General features: G+C 41.9%; 1 protein-coding gene across 5 annotated transcripts in view; it reads right to left on the bottom strand.

Annotated features, from left to right (window-relative positions):
• Positions 1-23125, bottom strand: part of LOC118506271 (MOXD1 homolog 2-like) — an 89886-nt gene that overhangs the window by 1333 nt on the left and 65428 nt on the right. For 4 of the 5 annotated variants that reach the window (XM_036043183.1, XM_036043181.1, XM_036043182.1 and 1 more), the window contains 4 exons: positions 21011-21523; positions 20766-20928; positions 20474-20609; positions 7541-7709 (listed from right to left, as the gene is read on the bottom strand). In XM_036043183.1, the coding sequence (XP_035899076.1) occupies positions 7541-7709; positions 20474-20609; positions 20766-20928; positions 21011-21523 (981 nt within the window). Of the gene's footprint in view, positions 1-7540; positions 7710-15092; positions 15893-20473; positions 20610-20765; positions 20929-21010; positions 21524-23125 lie in introns of those variants that run through there. The other variant, XM_036043184.1, reaches the window with a different exon arrangement.

The raw sequence follows: 23125 nt of genomic DNA, 5'->3' as shown, positions 1-23125 counted from the left end.
TATTTACGAAGGAAAAGGGAAGGGAAAACTCCTTTAACAGAAAAAACAGGGAACACATTTTTATCGAATTGAAAATTTCATCACGTTTCTCACGTCGGTAAAACCCACTTTGCTGTTTAAATGTTTCGGTCGAGTTTCGTGTTTTCCAACCGGGACTGTATCTTCTCTCGAGTATCTATTTATTTTTTTCCACTGTGTGTGTGTGTGTGTGTGCGAGTAGGGAATCGTTCGTTCTTGTGGCGTGGTAAATGATACCACTCATATCTAGCCACAAAAATACAGCTCCCCAACCCCGGAATGTTTTCCGATCGGGAAAATCCACAACCGCAGGGCTGAGGAGACACGGGGAGAGGTGCTCATGATGAGGTACGGACAGGCGATGGGGGGTGAAATTGTACGAGATAAAACATAGAAACGTTCTGGTCATTTGTTCCAATTCGTTTCCTCGCAAGGAGTGAGCAAAGTTGCATCGTGCACTTTTCATTTGGGGCTCTGTGTGTGTGTGAGTGTGTGTTGTGGATGGTAGCCGTTTTCATGGCTTGCGGCCACATTCCGTTCCATGGTTCAGGATATATCCATCAAATAATGGACGATGGACGATGGCACATCAGCTCAGGGATCAGTGAGTGGGTATCGGTACGGTTGCTTGTAACCGCATACCAATTACTAGCGCCATTTGCACGACTGCACAAGGAAAGTAGTGCACAGGCCCGTGTGTGCAGCCCCGGCGGATGGATCAGCAGTAGCCTTAGAGCGAGCACTGAGTTAAAAAAAAAGACAAAAGTATTTCTTAACGAGAACGGACTCTCCACTCGGTGGTTGAAGTTGTGTTTTCTTGGGCTGAGTAACACAAGAAAGGAAAGAAAGTTTCATGTTTCTTTCATCTTGTTATGGTTTGTTTTCGTTTGGCCGGTTTTTTCCCCTTTTCGTATCGCTAGACTGGTAGTGCAATGGATAGTGAATTGATTAAATTCGGAAAAGAAGTAAAAATAGCACAAGAGTGCCTGAATGTAGGCTATTTGCGTCACATTAATACATTTTTCTCTACGGTACGTGTTTAGTCTTCTTGACTGAATCGAAGCATTTTATTATGTATCTTATTTTATTTCTCTAAATTTTGTACTTAGTAAATAATTGAAGATATGATGTACAAAAGGGAGAAAATAAAAAAAAAACTCCTAAAGGCAGGCAATCTGTGCTACAGCAAAAGGTTTTCAATTACACTTTTGAGTTATTTGAATCTTAATGTGCTCATAAGCAAGTTAATCGAGGTTTAGTTTCTTACGTTATCATAAGCAAGAGAATCGAGTTACAATTATGGACTGATCGTCAGGATTTTCTAATTTATGAATATTTCATGTTTTAATTATTTTATTTATTCAAAATAATGTCATAAATGTCATAATGTCATAAAAATGTAGTATCGAATGGAATTAAGAAAGTAGTTGTTCTACTAATATAATGATAAAATATATTCAAACAAAACTTGAATAAGTGCAATCCCGCTTACTTGTGCGAAGCAAGTTTGCGGGGGTAAACCTGGAAGTCAATCAATAGAAATGAAAATAAGTACAAAAAATCTCCTAAATGTAGGCAACCAGCAATACATTTTGTATTGAGCCCTCCTTATTGTTTGCCTTCAGAATTTTTAATAAATTCTTTTAAAAATTATTAAAGTATAATACTATAGTATAAAAACATTCAATTACCATAAAAATAAATGGTAATCCTTATGATCATTAAATTATAAGCCATAGTCCATCACTACATGAGACCTCGTCTCCATGTGTTGAATTCTCAAAAATGCGAAGGAACACATTTTATTGCAATCGTTCATTACGGTAGCAGATGTGCTGTCAAAGGTATGAACCTTTTAGACCACAATTTATTTAAAAATGTCTTCTTGACAAGGATACTTTTAGAAAAAATATTATTTGTGACAATTCATAATGCTTGACATTTAATCATACTTTTATTTAACCTTTTATACAATACCATTCTCGCCATACCATTCTCGCCATACCATTCTCGCCAGCAAGTCAATTAGTCAAGATTTGATGAACGCGCCTGAATGTAGGCAATCTGCATTGCATACATATTTTCTTAATTACAGCATTTTGAAGGAATAAATCTTTACCTACGGGAGTTGATTTAAATGTGGCTTGTTGTATGCGAAGAATAATTGGCATTTAAAATAAATTAACTCTAAAACGATGTTGACGATTTAAAATCACCCCGCTAAAACCTTCCCCATCATCGTCACCACCGGCAGCATTACCATCACCACCATCCATAAGAAACATCTTTCAACGCCCGGAAGGATGCACTTTCAACAACACACGGCACAGAGGGGCCGGCTCTGCACGCTTTGCCCGGGTAGAAGTTTTGCCTCTGCAAAACGGAATCATTACAATCCGTGCAGCACTTGAGTTCAGTTGTAGCGCAGAAACTTTCCTAACGAGCTCTCGGGGTATTTTCCTTGCTGCTTGCTTGCCAACCAACGTCTTTGCTGTGTGCTTTGCAAGGAAGTGGAAAGACGGCTAGAAAATATTGCAGTGCAACGTTGTAATTTTGCTTACAAGAAGATACTGCTGACCAAACCCCAAACTGGCCGATGGGCTAAATTACACGAGCGAGCGAGAGAACAAGTTGAATCGAGCTTCGCTTAAGAAGTATGGAAATGGAGCCTTCCAACCAAAAAAAGAAAACCCCTCCTACTGGTCGATGGTTGGTAAGAAAATGAGCGAAAAAAAGGGACGAGAACCGGGAGGTGCAGTAAACAAACTTTTGTGCCTCAATTATTCCGTTTGATGGTTGAGCATCGGTACATGCGAAAATGTCCCTCCATCTGCAGATGCAGTGGTGAATGGCAGTTTGAGGCTGCAAACCGTGGTGTTTTTTTTTTCGGGGTCGACGCTAGAGTGCTTGTTTGAAGATAGGCAAATGAGGTAGAAAGGAAAACAACCCCCGATGAGGCGAAAAAAAAATATTAAAAATGTAATATTTATAAACGGGACGCCGGTGTGGGGCAGGATTATTTAAAGGAATTGCGTTTTTCATGCTTAACTGGAAGCGTGAAGGCATACTTTGCTCGATTCGTTGTCGGTTGGAAACTATAAACACAAGTGCCTGTCGCTTTCGGCTGGACGAGTATGATGAAGGACCTAGATCGGGATCTAATGTTCTATTACTCACGTACATAAACACACACACAAACGCACGCTCACATTCGAGAGAGGGAGCGGGAGTCTCTATGCTTCTTCATAAAGCAATCACGCACAGTTTCTTCTAATCATTACCATCAATGGTTTTATTATGACGTTCCATCCCGTAGGCTTCTGCATTTCCCTGGGCAGGCCATTGCACCGTACCGGACGGGGATGTTGCGGACAAACCTTCAAGTACCTGGTGTTCTACTTCTTGTACTCATAGCTCCCCTCCCGACCTCACCTTTTCCCTGCGAGTGGTCGGGAGTTTATGATATAGTAGTTCCTTTTTACAAGTGTTTTTCCTACGTGCCGCCTTTCCCCATTCCATCCACCGACCCAAAAACCATTGATCCATTCATACCGAGAGCACCGAGTGAGGCCTCTGATGTCTGGACATGGAGGTGGCGACGAAGAAGAAAAAAAAACAGAATCTTCACACACACAGCCACACCGCTCAATCCACCGAGTGGAAACGGCTGGAGGTTGGGTACTTAAAAAATGTCTCGACCAACATCATCATCATCATCATCCGTCCAATCCATCCCCGTTCCCACAAAGGGGGTTTGAGTTTGAAAAGAAAACCCCCGGCGCACACACACACACACTTCTTTCCTGAAGGGCAAATAACAAAAGGAGTAGAGTAGCAGCGTGTGTGTGTGTGTCCGTGCGCGAGTGCTTTTGAAACAAACATCAAAGGGATGCCGACATTACAACATATCGAGAATAATAGCGCCGGCACAGTATGGTTTGGAGTGGCGAGTGGCGTTTTTTTCTTCTTCTCTGCTGTGCTTTGCAGCGTGGTGTGGTGCCGTGACCAGGAGTCGGAACTGATGAAGCGATGACTGTGGATGGGGTGAGAACTGGTGGGTGTGTGGTGTGTATTTCTTTTGAGCGGAATGACAAAGACTCGAGATCTTGTACTCGTTCGGGATGACAGGGAATGGTAGACATTTACATTTGCGCTTTGGTGGTGGATGCTGGATTTTGAACTACTTTTGGATGGCGAGCAAGTGAGAAATGGAGAGAGAAAGAGAAAGAGAGAAAGAGTGAAAAACGTCTTCATTTGCACTAGCCATTGCAATGGATTAGTGCTTCTTGCTATTGATGCTAGATGACGCTACTGTTGCGAAGGAGAAAAGACTCTGTAAAAGCACTAATTAGGGCTACTACGATGCTAGATGACTTTCTTTCTTGTTTCTGCATAACTATTGCAAGAGTTTCGCTTGAAGGCGAGAATTTAAAAGTCCAATAAATTCGAATGACTTAATCCTTAGCTATCATAATTGATTTTTGTTGTTAAATGGACTTATATTATAAGATTTGCTAATAAGATTTGGAACTACTAAGCTGAACGATGTTTTACGGTAGAATTCTCTCGACTAGGTGTACCATTAATTTATGCATCCTCATATTGCTCTTCTGCCTTGAAACAAAGCATCTAGGACGTGTTAAAGTACTCCCGAAGCGAGCATAATAATCCAAAAAAAACCTCACCTATTACTTCACCCCTTCTTGCTGATGTAATAACTACGATGCTAAAGAAATGCTCCAGACCGTACTTGGATCGTGTAAAAGGCAATTTTTCAATTCACTCGCTCTGCACCAAAACCGGCTGCAAATAAACCCTTTGATGTTTGAGCCGCCATGCTTGACATTGGTGAAGGATAACCCGAAAAAACAAAAAAAAAAAAACATCATATTTGTACCCGTGTTTTTTTGTTTTGTTTTTTTGGACAACACACAAGGGTAACATAATATCACCCCCCGGAGAACAATGCAAAACTCTTTGGAAAAAAGGGAAGAGTGCACGGGCTTAAGTACAAGATATTAACACACACCCATACATCCATGCATAAAGGTGCATGTTCGTTCAGGAATGTTGCATTCCTGGTGCAACCAAACTGTCTGCCACGTGGGAAGCAAAATGGTGGAGAAGAAAGGGCAGCGGCAACAGAAAAGCAAAAACAGATACACGAACCTAACCCATACCGAAGTACTGTCCTTTGATGTCACTGTGTGTGCATAAGAAGCCGTCGTTGTCGTTTGCTTGGTTTTGCTTACAACAAGCATCCCCTCAACCATGTGTGGAGGGCCTTAGTGGATGGGACAATGCGTGGCACCGAGCACGGTTTGCCTCTCATTAGCGCTTAACGCTCGGTACATCATGCTACATGCATCCAGTGGAAAGTGGTGGTGATGCACGTTCGTATGTGTTTCACATGCTGGTAAAATGTGTTTTATTGAAAGCTGCAGCTATCACCGGAGTCCTTGTAAGAGAGAGGCAGTTTGGTTTATCTTTATCTAGATCCCTTTTTCTTGCGAACCAAACTCTTTAGCGTAAAATTGCGTGTTCCCGAAGGAGGTGTATGCAAGTGTGTGTTTCGCTTTGATGTTAGTCTGAAGAATGTTTGTCTAGTGTCTAGTGTGACTTTCTTTTCGCATTCCTTTGTTGTGTGTATGTGTGTGTGTCTGCACACTAAAAAAATAATGTATGTAACAAAAAAGCCAGGGTAGTGTATACTTTTAACAAGAGTATATTGTTTCCCTGCTGCTCAACACTCATGTGAGCGTTTCAATTGCCACTAGAAAGTAGCCATGTTTTTGGAAGTTAGCACTCTCGAAAAGGGGTAGAAGAGTAGTCACCAACATCTGCTTAATTATCTCTAAAAGCATTTTATTTTTTAATCAGAGTTCTATCATACTAGGATCTCATGTTCGGTTTTATAATAGAATTTTTCATCTACTTCACCTAGCTACCAGCCTAGTCATCAGCTACCTATAATACCTATGACGCCTGCAAGAATACAATTCGACACACATCATATGAACTTTGGCGGTGATAGCTAACGTCATAAAACCCCTCTTGAATGAATTAGTTATTTCTGAAAACACATTGCATACTGTCAGGCGTTTGTGCCATTACTTGACACACCTTCAAGATATTTATAGTAAAACATCGATTTATAATTATCTTGGTTTTCATGCACACCCTCTTTTCTCTTCTTTTTTCTACTTATGGGTTTGGTTTGAAGTTTCTCAAAAATCTTAGAATTTTTTAAAAATTGATAGAAATAACAACTGTTTCGAGGAAATGTATAGCGTACCAGCTTTAAAATAGGCGCTTCGTTAACCAAATTGAGAAGCTTGCTATTTTTAACTTAAATGTTCAAATATGGCAATAAAAGGAAAGAGTTTAACCCGAAAAGTGACGAAAATAGCATCGATTTTGACATAAAACAAACCATACGGTTAATGTTTTGCTGGTAACGAAAAGAAACTAAATTCTGAAAAAACCCTCCTAATGATCATTAAATGTCTTATTTTCCTTCATTGGTACCAAAAAAAACGACTATTTGTTTTACTCGAATTCTGTCACCGTGCAGAGAAAAAGAGAGAAAAAGAAAAATTCCCCTTTGCTTCACTAAGCCTCCCTAAGTTCAGGGTTCAGCCCCCCGAGACTCGTAAGGATTTTGCTTCATTTGTAAAACGAAACTACTAATACACGTTCGTTCGTTCCAGTTTTTTTTTCGTTCTCTCCTCGTGACTTTTCCCGAGGGTTGTAAAAGGGGATTAAAGTGCAGGAAAAAAGGAACACGCACACATCTCGTGCGTGTGGGCAATGTACGCGGCTAAAGGGCAGATAAGCCGAGACATGCGAGAAATCCATCGAAATCTTCCTCCGCACACGTGTTGCTAGTTAAGCTTAAGGGGTAGCATTAAAGTATAGTGGTGTGCAGGGGGAAATTCCTCCATAGTTTTCCATCCCTCTATGAAGTTGGCACGTACTGCTTCAATACACACACACACAGACATACATACGTAGGAAAAAATAATAAAACCTAAGCAGCAGCCAAAAGCCAACTGAACTGTAAAGGACCAAACTCGACCTCCAGTAAACTGCTCCGGTGGGGAATTATATGTTATCATTACCATTTTCGGAAGGCTTATTTAAAAGTTTTATTTCATCCATTCTACGATCCCACCCATCGAGTCGCAGACAGAACGTGGGACGCCTGGGGACGCGGTGAGCTCGGAAGGAACTGTCGTAGAAAATCCCACACGTGCTTCATCGGTTACCGAGCGAACCCTGTCATAAACTGTCATGTGCAGCGATGGCAGAAAGGATTAAAGCGACAGGTATTGGAAACTCGCTTTCCCCTGCCTGCCTAGGCGTGTGTCGTAATGTGGTAGTCAATTGAAAACAGCTCACAAACAACCCGTGTCTTCCCGTATTAGACATCTCCAGCAGGACTTTAGGAGAATTCGGTTTTGTTTTTTGTTGTTGGTTGAGCCGCATCGAATGTGCCTGGTTGAAAATGTTGGTGACTTACCGGTAGCATCGTGTTGGTGGGCGTCCAGCAGAGCGGTTTGAAGGAACCTTGCCTGGTCGCGTCCTGGAAGCTCTCGAACTGATTCTCCCAGTCGTAGGATGTGAGCCGTCTCTCGAGCGTCATACCGGCCAGCTCGGCCGGGGAAGCTATCACGACCGGGTTGGTACCGCTGGGGAAGAAAACGAGGATACATGTACTCACAGCACAGCACTTTACGGTGTGGTTTTGTGTTTGGGTCGGTTTTAAAGTTAAACTCACAGTGGCAGGCCAACGCCAAATATGGTGTAACGTGCGTTAATCGATTCGTGGATCGAAGTATAGCAAAAAAAAAAACCCTAACCTATCGGTTGCTAAATTGTGCCCGAAAATTCTTCCCAAAAGTCAGGTAGAGAGAGAGGGGGGGAGAGAGAGAGGGAGAGTGGGGAAAAAATAAGTGACAGGAAACCCAAACCAACCCATTACCGGTCGACATGGGCCCGGAATATTAGTGAACCGGACAGTTTGCGGTTGGCGATGGGTTTTCCGGGGGGCCTAACACCCGTTCTGCTACTCGCACGAAAAACGGGTGGTCCCAAAAATTTCCCCTTCCAAAAACGTCCCAAAACATCCCATCGGTTTTTTCCTTTGGTACGGGATGGTAAAAGGTGTGCTAATGGATCTGCTGCACTCCCGTCGAGCGTGGTTTGAAGATAACGCTTTGCGTGAGGTGTGTATGCCATGTCGTTTTGGTCGTTTTTTGTGCTGCTAATCGGAAGGACAACTTTCGGTTTGGATGGTGGATTTTGTAACAAATTGTTGCATAGTACAACGGTTAGTTTACAGCGGTTACGGTGGCCGGTTGAATTTGGAAATGGGTTTCCACTCGACCAGCGTACGAACCCTACCAGGGTTGTGGTTTTCCGGAAATCAACTGTCCATAGATGACGTCACAATTGGATTTCAGCCAGCGGGGAGCGTAACGGTTTGGTTACCATAAAGAATCAATTGACTGTGAAGTGCTTCGTTTTCATTCTAATGGGATATTATTCGAAGCTGATGGTCGTTGGTTTAAAATGAAGGTCATGGTTTTAGAGTAAACTCCATTTATTGTTTGGGGATTATGTAAGTGTTGGATAATGCAATACAAATGTTGAAAATAAAAAAAAATAAACTGCGTAATTACGCTACTTGATGCCACTTAGAAAGCTTCAATAAAGTGTCAAAAATTGCCGGAATGAATGAGGAGATATTTTGAACTCTTTTTATAATTGATGCTTTAATATTTGCTCTAGGTTTTGAAAGTAGAATAAAATTGCGAGCTGGTAGTCTCCCTAATAGGTTAAGGTTAAAGTTGAACAATATGAAATAAATTTGATGTGATTTTTTATTTCGCTTACAGAACAACAACAACGATTAGTTGTCGAGTTCTTCTTCGTCTTCCTTGGCACTACAATCTCGAGACGTCTGGCTTTCCGTGACTAAATTTTACCCGTAGTAAAGTAGTCAGCCCTACGTACGGGGAGGCGGGTCTGCAAGAGATTTGAACCCCGGCCCTGCCGTGTGAAGGCCGGCGCAGCTGTTCCCTCGGCCAACGGACCGCCCTTGTCGGGTTGTCGGGTTGCAACGTATGAATTGCTGGCTTTAACCTGATATCGTGTTTTGTGAATAAACCACGCCTAATGTTAGGCAATCCGCCATGCAAGAATTTTAGGATAATCAGGGTTTAATCTTTCTTCAAATTGTCAAGGCAAACTAAATTAAAATTTTATAAAAATATCGAGGTCTATCATAAAGCAAAAGAAATAAAAAAGGCTGTAAATGTCGTTTTGGGTAAGACGAAACTAATCATTCATTTAAACAGACAGCTCATCCTTAAAGCACTACCAGAATTACAATAAAATCAAATTATTGGTAAATGTCAGTTGTATTCGTAAGCTTCATTAAATAACAAAATTATTGCACGGAATATTGAAAAAGACTCTTTTCAAACTTTATACAGTAGAACGTACATTGTATGCTATGTTTAAAGGATCAATGCAAAATTGCGCCTTAAAGTATGCAATTTGTTGTTCAAAGCGTTATGCTTCGTGCGATAAACACAACGCAGGTGGCTTCCAATGCATTCTAGACATTAATTTTACCCATTCCCAGCATTTGAACTAACTCCCTGTCTACCGTAAAATGTAAAGCAAAACTTTACTTTATTGCTACTATTTACCGAAGCAGTTCTAGCAGAACACACGCTCAATTAGATTCGTCAATTTTTCAAAACCCATATCAACCTCTTTCCCCACCAAATCACCAAGATTGATCGCTCTAAGCACACACATGGAACGGTTTGTGTGTGTGTGGTTTTCTTCCAGGGCTTTCCAGTTCACCTTTTGCACAACAACAACAGTGCCCTCAATTAACAGAACCGTAACTGGCTGGCTGGCTGGCTGGCTGGCTGAGTTTCCTAGAGGCTGCTGTAGAAAATCCATTTTTCTATCCACCCGAGATTAATAGCCGAGCCGTCAGTGGAACTCTCTCCCTCGTATGGAAAGGTTTTTGCGGGGGCTTGGTAAAACTCGTTCTAAACAACGTTTCAAGTCAAAGAACCACACAAGACAGCCCCAGAAACAACAATATACCCACAATTTACTTTTTCCCAAATCGGTGTTAATTTCGTTTCGGCGCATTTTTGGCAAACGGTTTTGGTGGATAAAGTGATGCTGAGTTTTTCGGAGGAATGAGAAGAGAAATTATTTTACGAATGGGTTTTTTTTTGGTGCGATTCTCTTCTTCCTCTGCTCAACGATGAAGACTGGAAGTCGTCCTAGATCGTTGATGATGGCAACGATGGCGTACCGGCGACGCGTCTGGGCATCGTTACTTAATTTATTTCCCAACCGTAATCGTTCCGAAGAATTATGTTTTTCAGCAATAAATTTAAGTGGTTAATGGTTTTGAACCGCTTTTCGTTACGGACTTTTGGGGGTTGGCGTCGAATTTTTGGTCAAATGATGGAGCCATCCAAAGTTTTCCACCGATGCAACAACGGTCCTGTGGAGAGCGAAGCGAAACTCGTTGGCATAAGAAGTGAAGCAACTGCTGCCCCGTACAAAAAGGCTTTAGAGTTTAGAGCGTGAATCTCACAGTTGGCGTTGGTGACTCCCGGTGGTTTCTCACTGCCAGCGCACGCTGCGTGCCATATTGCAATCGGAGGGCCTGTTTTTGTTAGTCAGTAGCGACTTCCGCGGCTACTAAATGCTCGCACCTTCGCTCGCACCCTCATGCTGATGGCAGAATGTATTTATATATATTATTTCGAAAGTAATTTATTACATTCGTTGTGCAAGATCAAACATATAGCACGGTGGCAAAACAACATCCACACAAAACGGAGGGGCCAAACCCGGGGGATGGACCGTTGGTGAAGGCAGGGCGTGAACAAGGAATGGCGTTTTTTCCTGCCTGTCTGCCCCGGAAAGAATGGAGGGAAAACCCATTTCTTCCAGCCTGTCCGCGACAGGCTTTGAAAGCAGTCGGCACTGTGTTTGTGTGTGCGTTTTCCTATTTGGACTGCCAAATTCCTCCATGTTGTTCCATCCATCCCTTTGCTGTGGATTAGCGTTTCTAGTGGTGGCGTGGTGATGGAGTGGGTGAGGGAAATGGAGAGATGCGCGGTAGTGAAAGTAATTCATTACCCACTTTCGCGCACTTTTCGAAATGAGATTTACGCTTAGCGCGCGGTAAATGTTTTCACCAATTCCTGTTGCCTGGGATGGGGTGGGTTATCGTTCGATACAGTCTGTTACGGCAGCGCGCGGATAAGTAATACAGAGTTTTACATTACTTTTGTTTTCCCTTTTTGAATGTTAAGGTAATCAAATAAGTTAATAAAAAGTTTTTTGTAAAAGCAGACCAATCACGGTAAGTTTGCTTTATACGCTGCGCTTTAAATTTAAACAACGACGCCTGAAAGTATGCAATAATGTGTAATAACGAGTCGTCAGTAATAATTATCACTTTGAAAGTACATTTTATACTAGTTTAGGAGTAAACGAATGAATTCTCGACATTTTTGATGCTTAGTTTATCTTGCTGAAGATGAATTTTAATTTATCGAACGTCGTCATCAAATCCAGCAATTATTACTTCGCATGCTGATGTATTATTTTTCAATCTGTTTCGCGACGTTTTGCTAAGTGCATAAGTTATTTAATAGTTTTGAATACTGACTATTTGCAACCGAAATTGAAAAAAAAAATTATCTGTTACAATTTAAAAGTCCCCACTTTTTGACTTGGGTGTTTTAGAGTCCATTGTTGACTTCGAAGGTAAATCTACACAAACATTAGGCCTATTAGAATTAGATTTTTTTTTTCTAATGGCAATATGCCGTTGAAAAATTGTTAAAATGTAAAGTACTTCGACTTTCAAGAAATCATATCTTGCTAGAAAATTAAAAAACCCTCAAAATGTTCATCACGACTTAAGAAATTAAAAATTAAAACAGATTGCATATCTTCAAGCGTATAGATCTGGTTGAGCTCTTCAAGCTTATAGAGTTGGTCAATGTGTTGTATTTTGTCTTGATCAATAGCAGGTAATAAATAAATTTGTGTGTGTTTATGTGCATTGTTTCTTCTACGCCGCACTGTGTCCCGTCACATTCCACCATCAAAAAGGAAACGTTCCGTAATGCTCTCATCAGCGCTTTGTTAGAAACGGCTTTAAAAGTTAGTTGCTGTCTGCTTGCATTTCAATCACCCTCACTTCGCTGCGATCGTAAGCTCTGTCGAACCACGGGACCTTCCCGAAACTCATCTAACGTATCCAGGTGAATCTAACGCTCATTATCGTTTATATGCGAAAGCTTTCCGCACAAACTTTTGCCCCGATGTGAATGGATCGGTGGCACAACTCGAGTCAATCCTCTTAATGCAAAAGCACCTCTGCACAAAACGGGATTAAACTTTTCAACCCTCCTTCCCCCCTGAGCAACCTTGGTAGGGTAGATGATCAAACTCTCATCGTTGCTCACCGGTACGCTAACCTTTGAGATTTCGATGTTTTAATTAAAATCACTCTACTGGGAGAGTTGGCACGTTTTGCTTTGTTAGGGCACTGCTTCTGTCACCCGCCGCCATTCGGAATGCCATTAACGCGCATCGGGGACACATTAACGAAACGGGAGCAAAAGTTAAAGCCCTTCTCGCTGTCAGCTGGTGGTTAGTCTTGTCTTATTCAATTTCGCCTACAAGAAGTAGTCGCATCTCCTTACACGAAAGATGCATTAGAAGGTAAGGCTTTCCCTAAGAAAAAGGGAACAGGATGGCTACGGATACTGATGATTATTGCCCCTTTGCAAACCAAATCCTGGTGTGGGTGACGAAACAATAAGGGGGAACATTGTCGTTATTGATGGTGAGACAAAACCAGTGCTAATCTCAAGTCGAGTAAAGGGACAAGGATACACACACACACAGAAACCCTCAACGAATCCCATCAGGAAGACGTATGTCGTCCCACTGGGGATTTCCGTAGGATTTCAAGTTGCAAATCCTTTATGTTTCCCTTTTTTTTTCTTCCGAAGCATTTTCCCGGTCTTTTGCCTGAACGGAGCATCAGGTGCAGTAGTAGGAATGATTTTCCCTGTGAAGGAAAATTGTACGATCCTTTTTGTCCCCTCGCTCTTTTTCGCATCTCGCTGTTCCCTTGTAAACGATATTGCAACACGTCCATTGCGGAAAGGGGGGGTTCTTTGCTAAGCAAAATGGTGCGAAATGATAAATAATGTGAAAACATGCAGGCGAAAGTTCTCAGGTGCAAATTATTTTGCTCCTTCCCACGCTGTACCCCAGGTCGGAGCGGCTCAGTGTTTTTCGATAGTTTTTCCTAACGAGGGTTTTTTTTGTTGTTCCCGCTTAATAACACACGCACATAAAAACCCACTGTTCTTGTGCAGATGGAGGATATGTTTAATGTTTTTATTAGTGTTGCATTGTTTGCTCAGCAAACTACAGAGGGGATGAGAGGCAAACAAAGTGTGGGAACACTGTTTGGCGCTGGTAAAAGACAAGGAAAAATGTCATTATTCAGCCAAGGGTTTGTGTGAGAATTCCTACGGTACGGATATAGCTAAAAAGTGGTTTTTGGATGAGACAAAAGATAAATGTTTTGCCTTGTATTTTGTGAGTAAAAAATAGGGAACCTGAGGGCAGCGAAACTATTTGCCATGAATTTTCTTAGAATAGTTTCTTGAACATGTTTATTGTTTTTGTTATTTTCGGAAGACTCAAGCAAGGTGGCTTTTTACCAAGCATGGAAGTTCAGGGCATATTGAATTAGATTAGATTAGATGTTTCATTGTGAATTAAAAATTGCATACATTCAGGCGTGATAAGAATCGAATTTAATACGTAAATTACAAATTTGGTTTTATTTTTAAGTGTTTGTTCTATACACGTTGGTAACACATAAGGTGCTCTTTAGTTTTTTTTTAAGAAAAGTAAAATTTTCCAATGGACAACTGCGTTATCATTATAGACATTTATAATAATCTGAAGCAGCCAAGATTTTATCGATCAGACCAACAAAAAGGCCTTCAATATCTCAGTCTATGATTAGCTGTTAAAGCTCTCCTCTGATGCGTCTTCTGCATACGGTTTTTCAACATGGTGGGATTTTCGGTTCAGTTATGCCGGTTTTTCAGTTTCATTGACATATAAATACTTAAAATTATTTATGATGGATTTTTGAGGTGTATTTTATAGGATTTTGAAGGAAATATCTTTAAACCTTAGTTAATTGTACCTTATTTTGAGATTTAGTTTTAAGTAGTATGGCCAGGCCTGTACATTATAATAAAAAAAATTAAAAAAACAGAAGTAATGCATGAATTAATGCATGAATAACATCAGAATATATTTACTCACTCAAGAGTATAGTAACACAGTACAGTAACACTCAAGAGCCCTAACCCAAAAATCGAAACCCAAAATAAATGAAATACAATATTCTTTGAAGTCGTAGGTCGAGACAATAGTGAAACCTATCTTTCGAAATGGTAAAAGCAGATATCGAATCCAACCCGGATAGTTGTGAGAACTGACTTATCTAGCTCCGGATAAACTAAGTCAAGGATATCTGTAAAGGTAGTTTGCCACCTCTTAAAGTGATAGAACTAAGTAAGGACAGAAAGAACCAGACCTCTTCGAAGTTTCTATCAAAAGATAGTTCTCTCTCGGTGGTGTGACTTAATAGCAATGAATTGTTTTAAGAGCTTTAGATCCAGCTTTGCTTAACATTTGATGTTAATTAAGATCCTCAAATACGACAAGAATCCTTGAAGCAAGTTACAAATAATGTAATTTTCGTAATATTTGAAAGTTGACTTAGCTGGAATTTGGTTATTGTGTGTATGATGTTTGCTTCTAATATAATTTTGCACAATTTTTAATTGAATTCCCGTGATTCGTGCGAATGCTCATCGTCATTTCATTTTCCATTGTGGAGCTCGTTTACCATCATAATGAAACGATGACCCGCGCATCACCCAACGCACCACCGGAGCGTGATAAAGATAACAACGAAAAATGTCCATGCCCTAGGAAAAAAAGGACAAATAAAGCTACAACATCAAGCTGATGTGATGTATCTGCCGTATTGTGGCTGTATTTTTGCATCGAAAAATTTAATGACGTCCATGGTTCATTTCGTGCACCAAAAGGAGAAAAACTCGTCCTTCATTGCATTAGCGCCCGTGTGCTTCATCACCACCAGCCAAACCCCAAGGGAGACGCCAGCGCATGGGGTTGACAGTGGCCACAAAACTATAAACAAGATAAGTTTCCTCGTCGCGTTTGTTGTTTTTCTGTTTGTTTGTGATGATCCCATGTCAATACGTCTCTGGCCACAGAAACAGCCTCCCACAATGGGCACACTGGTGTTCTTTTTCATCTGTTTTTTTTTTGTGTTGGACCCAGACCAGCCTTTGTTCCTTTTGCGGGCAGCCCAGCAATAAAAGACACAAAAAAGAGTGAGAGAGGGGGAGCACCAAACACGTTTAAATGTTTTATTTTCTCCTTCTAGGGCGTCTGGGTCCGGGCGACTCGGTTCAGTTGGCATTGGTGCGACCGTGAGCGGTCAGATGGAAAAGGTTTTCATTTGCTGCCGATCGTCGTCGGTGCGTTGCGGTGCCATTTTATCATCTGCATCACCTGCAGTTCGACGAAAAACGGCGGCCTTCGTGGCGGAGAAAAATACATCACACCAAGGATGAAAGGAAAACCAAAGTGATGTCCCACGGTGGCCACGATGTAAAATATAATATCTCATCAAGCATCTGCCGGCTGGCGGTTGCATCCGCACAAAACCTGCCACGAACGGCTGCAATGGAAGAAATCATTTTGAATATTGTGATTTTTTTGTGTTGGTTTTGGGTGCGCGCTGCTGTTTTGGTTTTGGTATTTTGTTATTGTGGAAAGACGGACGGACCGGAGAAAAATCGTCACCTTTTGGGAAGGATGCAGCAGTACGAGCATACAGAAAAAAGGGGAGCTATCATTAAAATTTAATGAGATTTTTCCATTTCCCGTTAGTTGTTTTTTTTGCTGGTGGTGTAGTGGTAGCCATTTTTTCCTGCTTCACATTCAATGAACAATCCATCACCTCTTTCGATGGTTTCCGTTCGCGCAAACAACGAAAACGGGATGTAATAAGAACCGACAGACAAAATAAGGACTGAGACAAACCGTTGGTGGTTGGACGCTTTTTTCTGGGTTTGAGTTTTTTGCCCCACCAGTCTTTTTTTCCTTAATTTTGAAAGAAATTTATATCGTTTTACGTTCATTAAGTAGGAAAAAAAAATGCGCCACCAGCCCAAGAAGCGTTGATTAACGATAACGGTGAAGGTTTTAAGAGAACATGAGGAAAAACAGTTAGAATTTTAATTCCTAAAATTAAAATTGTAATTGCACCTTTCTTAACATTGCCAAAATATCCTTACTATTTTAAATATTTTGAACAATTTTAATCCACAACGTTTAACATCAAGGCATCGAGGCATCGATATGCAATACGTGCCGGACGATTCTAATGAATAAAAGCAAATAAAGGCGGTCATGTTTTCTTTATCCGGTAAAAGACTCGAGAAGGCCCCCCCCTGACAAAATTTGTTAGGCGCTGTAGGATTTACGCCTAAAGGTATGCAATCCGCAGTACACTTTGCGAGAGCTTCACAGTGAGCTTTCAGTGTGCTTTCAGTGTGGTCAAAATTGGTTGAAGAAAGCCAAATAAAATATTGCTATTATTTGATTAAAATCCCCTCTCCGCTAACCCTACCATTCATTTTGGGTTACAGGGGCTTCGTACTAGTTTTCAGTCGCACTAGGCGTGAACAATCGGGCCTAAAACATGCACGGCGTTCTCGAACGGTAACGGAACAGTAATTCGATGAATACTTGTTACCTTGCATTGATATTCAGCAAAGGAGGAAACATAAGAATATCATAATCTCAAACCACTTGTTACAATGTATTTTATCAAGTTCTACGCGCTGTCTATTAACAGTATTAAGGAACAATGCACAATGTTTACATCAAATGGGTTTTGACCATACGGAAATCCCTTTGTACAACAAAAATGACAGGCCACAGTGCTGCACACAAAAGATTCTAGGGGGGGCCTTCTCGAGTCTTTTACCCTTTATCCTTTTGTTTTCTTTTTTCTCTATGCATATATCATTTTTTTTATTAAAAATAGGTTAAAGAAATTATTATTTGATATTTAATCTTTAACTTGTGATGGAGGCGCCTAGTACTTGAGCACGTCGGTCAAAAATGCTTAATGGAGACGCCTAGTACCTGTCGCTTACAACACAGCCATGTGCTTGAGACACCACGCGTCTCCATGGCCTTTTAACTAGTGTGCACATTATTTCATGCAATCTTTAATGAATGATCAATAGTCATAAATTAGCCTAATTTTTCACCATGAATCTTTTTTTGTATAAAAACCATAACTTGAATGGAATAGTTGTTTGAAACTGCCCACTGTACATAGAGCTATTCTGTTTGCTTCCATTTGACCAGTCTGAATGAACTTTCAAGCTGTCTCAGGTGGACCGGAAAGCTTTCCGAGAAATTGAAAGCAAGAAAACGAACGTCTAAACCCCAGGAGAAAAAACGACTTTTGCCAAGCCCGAGGGAGTAAGTAAATAAGGAAACTGCTTCAAACGGGTCTACTGTATGTACACTCAGTGTAAATGCACAATAGCCAACGCAATTCATTTATACCGCAACACCACAAATGATCCCCCCCCACCCCCCCCCTCCCACCGTTCGGTCCATTTTTACCCCGAGGAATTTTAAAAAGCGATAGAAAAGTTTTGAGCCTCGCAAAGAAACGAAGAAACGAAAAATTACTTCAAAAATTCCAACCTCCACAACAATACACGCATTCTTGGCACTTGGGATAGCTCAGACACCGGGAGGAAAAAAAAACCGGCCATCGGGTGCGATAAAGGCATTCCTTCCCTTATCGTCACACAATTTTCCTGCCTTTTCCAACACTCAACTTCCCCGGACGGTGACATAGGGACAGTTTGGGGTTTTTTTTTTTTTGCTTTCGTTTATAGCTTCAATGTGGTTGCGGTCGATTGTTTTGTGGTGTCGGAAATGTGAACCAAGAAAAAAACCAAAATTGCAGACCGGTTGGTGTCCTTTTTGTCTTTTTGTTTTGTTTCGGGTGTGCTTACTAGCAGCTGCTTTTTGACCACACCCCAGCCTGATAATACTCATTAAGCTACTTCGTTACACAGTTGAGCGGGAAACGGATTCGATAATCGATACAACGGTGTTTTCCTTTTTTTTTCCTTGTCGATCGATCGAGTTTGGGATATCTTTTCTGGGACGAATTTCTGTGAGTTCATTCTACTCACGTAACAGGAATAGGAGCCGTGCCGGAAAGAAGAATTCTTTTCACAGTTCCTAGAATTGGTTCTTCTGCAGAAAAGAAAAGGGAAGAAATTATCATTCAAAATACTTTCCCCTTCTTCAAGAAGGCTTTTGGCCCTGTAAAGAAACCTTTAAACTGGGAGCGTCTTTTGTAATTTTTCGCGCGGGACAACCACGCGCATAGAACAAAAGACAGAAAGAAGGCTTTCTTTCTTATTCATTAAAATGGGGCTGTAAGAGGTACAAATTAAACGTCACATTTTGCAACAGCACGCTCCCTTCAGTAAACCCGGTGGACAGAAAGGGTTTATTATTATTCGGAGTGCGTTTTGGTTTTGGTAGCAAAAAAAAAAGGGTAAAAGGAAGTTTTATCGAACAGGAAGTATGCCAGTGCCGGTCCCGGTTCAGAAATAAAAAGGGAAGTGATCTTCAAAATTGGATGAGTGATGGTTGATTCCTGGAAGGAATTAAACTAGATGGTAACTTCATTAAAAGGGCAATGGCAAGAAGAAAGGGTTTATTAAAGTGTTGGAGTAGATGGATCGATTGATTCGTTAGAGGTTCAGCTTTAGTCGATAGATATGTCACAAAACGATGTATCTTATTCCTCTCATTAATGTTTGTAAGTTGGAGTATGGGCGGTTTGGTGGTAAAAGCGACAACGGTGTCGGTTTTCATACGGCAGAACTGGGGTTCACATCCCAACCGGACCGTTCCTCTTTGGTTAGGTATGACTGTCCAACTACGTGGTATTTTTAAGTCTCGTAAGCCTGAAATGGTAGGCATGACTTTTGCGGTCGTTCGACCAAGAGTAGAGAGTGAGAAAGAAAAATAAAGAGATTCACAGGTAAAAGAAGAAAAACATTCAAATAAGTTAGACTTTGATGTACACTATGTGGCTAATGATTTATAAACTTCTGTGCTTAAGCCTTCGAGAAAGAACAAGATAGAGTAGATTGATGTCCCGTGAAAGTCCAACTCTAATCTCTCACACTGTTTGATTATAAAGCTTCACAGCCACCTACCAAATGTGAATTTGGGTTTGCAGGATTGTTTCTGAGTACAGCAAGGCTGTTGTAGGAGTTATTAATGTCTTACACTTGCTCGTATCAGCTAGCAGAAGCCTCACAGGAACACTAAAAGCAGGCGTTTTACTGATTGAAGGCAAAAAACTTGACACACTAAAATAAAAAAAATCTGTGTCTTGGAAGAAAGGGTCTCTGAAGGTGAAGAGACTTTCTAAGAGTTACTTTGCATCAGGCGCTTAAGAAAACTTTGCGATGATAATGTGCGGAATTTGAGCGCTGTCGGAAGCAGAATATTGGTATTGGTGTGAAATGACTGTTGGATAGATAGCTAGAATCCTCCTAATTTGATTGCTTTGACACGTCATGATAATGTAGGCAGTCGTCAGAAGGGAATAATTAAATATTGGAACGCTGTTAAAAACCTTGAGCAAACTTAGATGACTATATGCTGTGATAGTGGAGGATTTTCGATGTAGAACATTCTCTAGAAACTAGTTGTTCAAACATAGTTTCTAAGTCCAACAAATCCAATAAATCAAAAAGGCTGATATTTCTATTGACTTAAGTGAACTCATCAGAACGATAGCTAAAATTGACAATCAAGTTAATTTTAAGCTCACGATTTTTTTATATAAATTATAAGAATAAATAAATAAAGATCTTCGATGAAGCAATAGCATCACGGTAAAGTACAGTTTCTTTATTAGAAATGCAGTCTACCAGCTACATTGATCGTCAAAGTCTAGTAGAAAGAGAACAATTCAACCAAAAATCCCAGGAATTCTATCATGAACCATCACTCGCATAAACAACCTAACTTGCTCTTCATACAGTCGCAAAGAAATGAACCCAAGGATGCTTCCATGAAAATGAAAGTCCTTTCATCCGGCCCTAAAGCTCGACAACCCACACACTATCAGCTTCTCCCGGAGCTTTTGTGTCCCACACAGTAACCATGCCTTTACACAACATTGGACAATACTTACGAGGCGAGCTCCTCGATGCCGAGCGAATGTAGCACGGTCGGCAGACTTGGCAGCGAATGGCACGATGTCAGCTCACGCTGACGAGGGTAGTACAGCGTCAGGATGATACAGATTTCCTCTCGGGTCGTCATGCCACCTGTGAAATCCGAAGCAAAAGAACGCAACCGAAAAACACGTTAACTTTAAACCCCAAGACAATGTCCCCGAGACAACAGGAAAGCCTGTTGTGTCGCCAAAATGGCCGAGCCACTTTAATCGTTAGCGGTGAAGTGTGACAAACCGGTTCACTTACCGAGAGTGATGGATTTGCGGGACGAGCTGTCATAGATACATTCCGCCACGAGACTATCGCCCGGCAGTACCTTGGTCGGTACGGTCAGCCGCCGGTAGTCCTGATAGCTTGGATCGATGTTTGTGTCACGCATTATTGGCTGTAGCTCCGTGTTGCCTCGAATCTGGAATGGTTTGTCGCGCGTGGTTGGTGGATTTGGTGGACGAAAAGTAAAACGGAAGCATTTATCTTCGGCCGGTACCTACCTGTCGGAGTTTCACCTGCCGTCCGATCAGATGCGTTCGGCTCATGACGGCAAAGATGTTGATGCCGTCGCGCGGGAATGCTCGCTGCGTGCAGGCTCCAATGCAGTGGCCCTGCGAGATAACATTCTCCTGTCGGGGCGGTATAATGTGACGCCAGTTGGGGTCGAGCCCGACGGACAGCACGCCGGCATCGTGCTGCCGCAGCTTGCGCGTGTAGTACAGCTTCAGGCCCGAATTGTCCACCATCTGTTGCTCCATCGCGATACTGTCGTCTCCATCGTCGGCAAGGTCTTCATCACCGTTGGACCGGGGATCGCTGTCTTCTGGCTGTGGTTCGGCCGCTTCGTCGCGCGATTTAATGTTCATGTTGCGCTGCTGCTTGCTCAGATTCTTCCGATAGAATGGCGAGAAATCGTACGTGTAGTCGGGATAGTTGTAGTGCGTCTCGAGCATGTAGTACGTGGCTTGGTGCGATTCTAGCGGGTAGCCCGCCTCGGGTGGGAAGGTGAAGCCCTGGTTAAAAGAGGAAAGGAGGACGATAGATTAAAGTGGCGTGCAGGAGACGAGCGTAGCTACTCAAGATGGAGACCGAGCGGTACGAATTTAAAATGTCCACGTCTGTTGAATAAGGCCCGTAATGACAGTGGGATCTGCCCTTTTACAAGGAGACATAGAGCAGCAGCAGAGCCGTAAATCTTCCCATTAAGGTTGTTTGCAGCAAGACGACTTAGACACGACTTTATGGCAGAACTTTTGGAACGGGCAGCGTTTTACGATGGTGGGAATTCCGTTCCCGAAAAAGCACCCACCTCGCACTATTCCAAGTGCCAATTCCAGACTCATAAACTCGGCACGGAACAATGGTTCGGTAATAACGCTGCCGCTGTTGCAAGCCGGGTTGAGAAGCGCATGGCGTCATGGCATCGTAAAAGTCACGCCCCTTATACCCATTTGCTACTGTTTTTGTCGATATCAAACGAGGCGCACACACACACACACACACACACACGCTAGCCACCTCTTCCAGTGCGCCGAGTAGTGTACTACACATCATAAACGGACGCGACCCAAGTAACACTATTCGCTGTAGTGTGTGCACGCGAATAATGCGATAAATTACACCTCTTTTCAAATCCGTTCGCGTTCGGTGCGAGACGTGACGCAAACGATTCCTCACCTGGCGTCACCTGGCGCCAAGCGCTCCAGGTCCTTACACCAGCGTCGTAAAGGAAAATCAGTTCCCCGACCGACCGATCGACCGGCGGATGATGATGACACAGCGACCCTCACACACAGACCGTGTGCGACGCGAACGCGAAATTCATTACATTCCATCGCATTCAAATTGAATTGGCAATTGGCAAATTTATTCTATCGTGTAATTTAATTTATTCGTCTTGTTCGAACCCCACTCACTCACTACTGCCAAGCCAACGAAAAACGGTGGACGCTTTTTTTCCCCCCAATCGACGCCTTTCGGTTCGACACTGTGTTCGCTCGGGGGAAACTAGACGATTGTACCGAACGAAGAAGAAAGCGAACAAGACAAAAAAAAACACCGGAGCTGCAAAGAAAAGCTGAACCCGAAGAAAAGCTTTTCCCTCCAACACTGTTGTGCAGCGTAACCGCGCTGAAGCGACTGGGATTTTGTTCCGTTCATTCTTCTTTTGCCTGTGTTGCGGTCCTTCCCATTTTGCGTTTTCTTGTTGGCAATAAGCGGCACAAATTCAATCAGCCATTTGTCGATTTGTTTTCTCATCTTTTGTTCCTCAACGGCTTGCACGGCTGTTTGTGCCACGAACTGGGTAAGGCCACGGTTGCTGTGGCCTTCTTTTCGTGGCGCGGAGCAGTTATACTCATTTTGATTTGTTCACTCGGCGTACTGTTTGCTTACAATCAGTTTTACAGGGCGTAAGGTGGTGTTTATTAAAGCTTTTCGAGGTAGGAAAGCTGCTTGCTTTTAGGAGTCTGCAATTAATGCTTTAACGAAGGTGAGAAGGGTAATTTTATCGTTTGTTTAGGAATTATTCTATTGTCATACTGTTTCTAGACAAAGACATGGGTAAGTAAGCAAACAAAAAGTCATTCAATTGTATGATAAAAATGGTTTTATGT

This window comes from Anopheles stephensi, chromosome 2, assembly GCF_013141755.1.
Source record: "Anopheles stephensi strain Indian chromosome 2, UCI_ANSTEP_V1.0, whole genome shotgun sequence".
Taxonomy (NCBI): Eukaryota; Metazoa; Arthropoda; class Insecta; order Diptera; family Culicidae; genus Anopheles; species Anopheles stephensi.
This window is presented reverse-complemented; position numbering and strand designations above follow the sequence as displayed.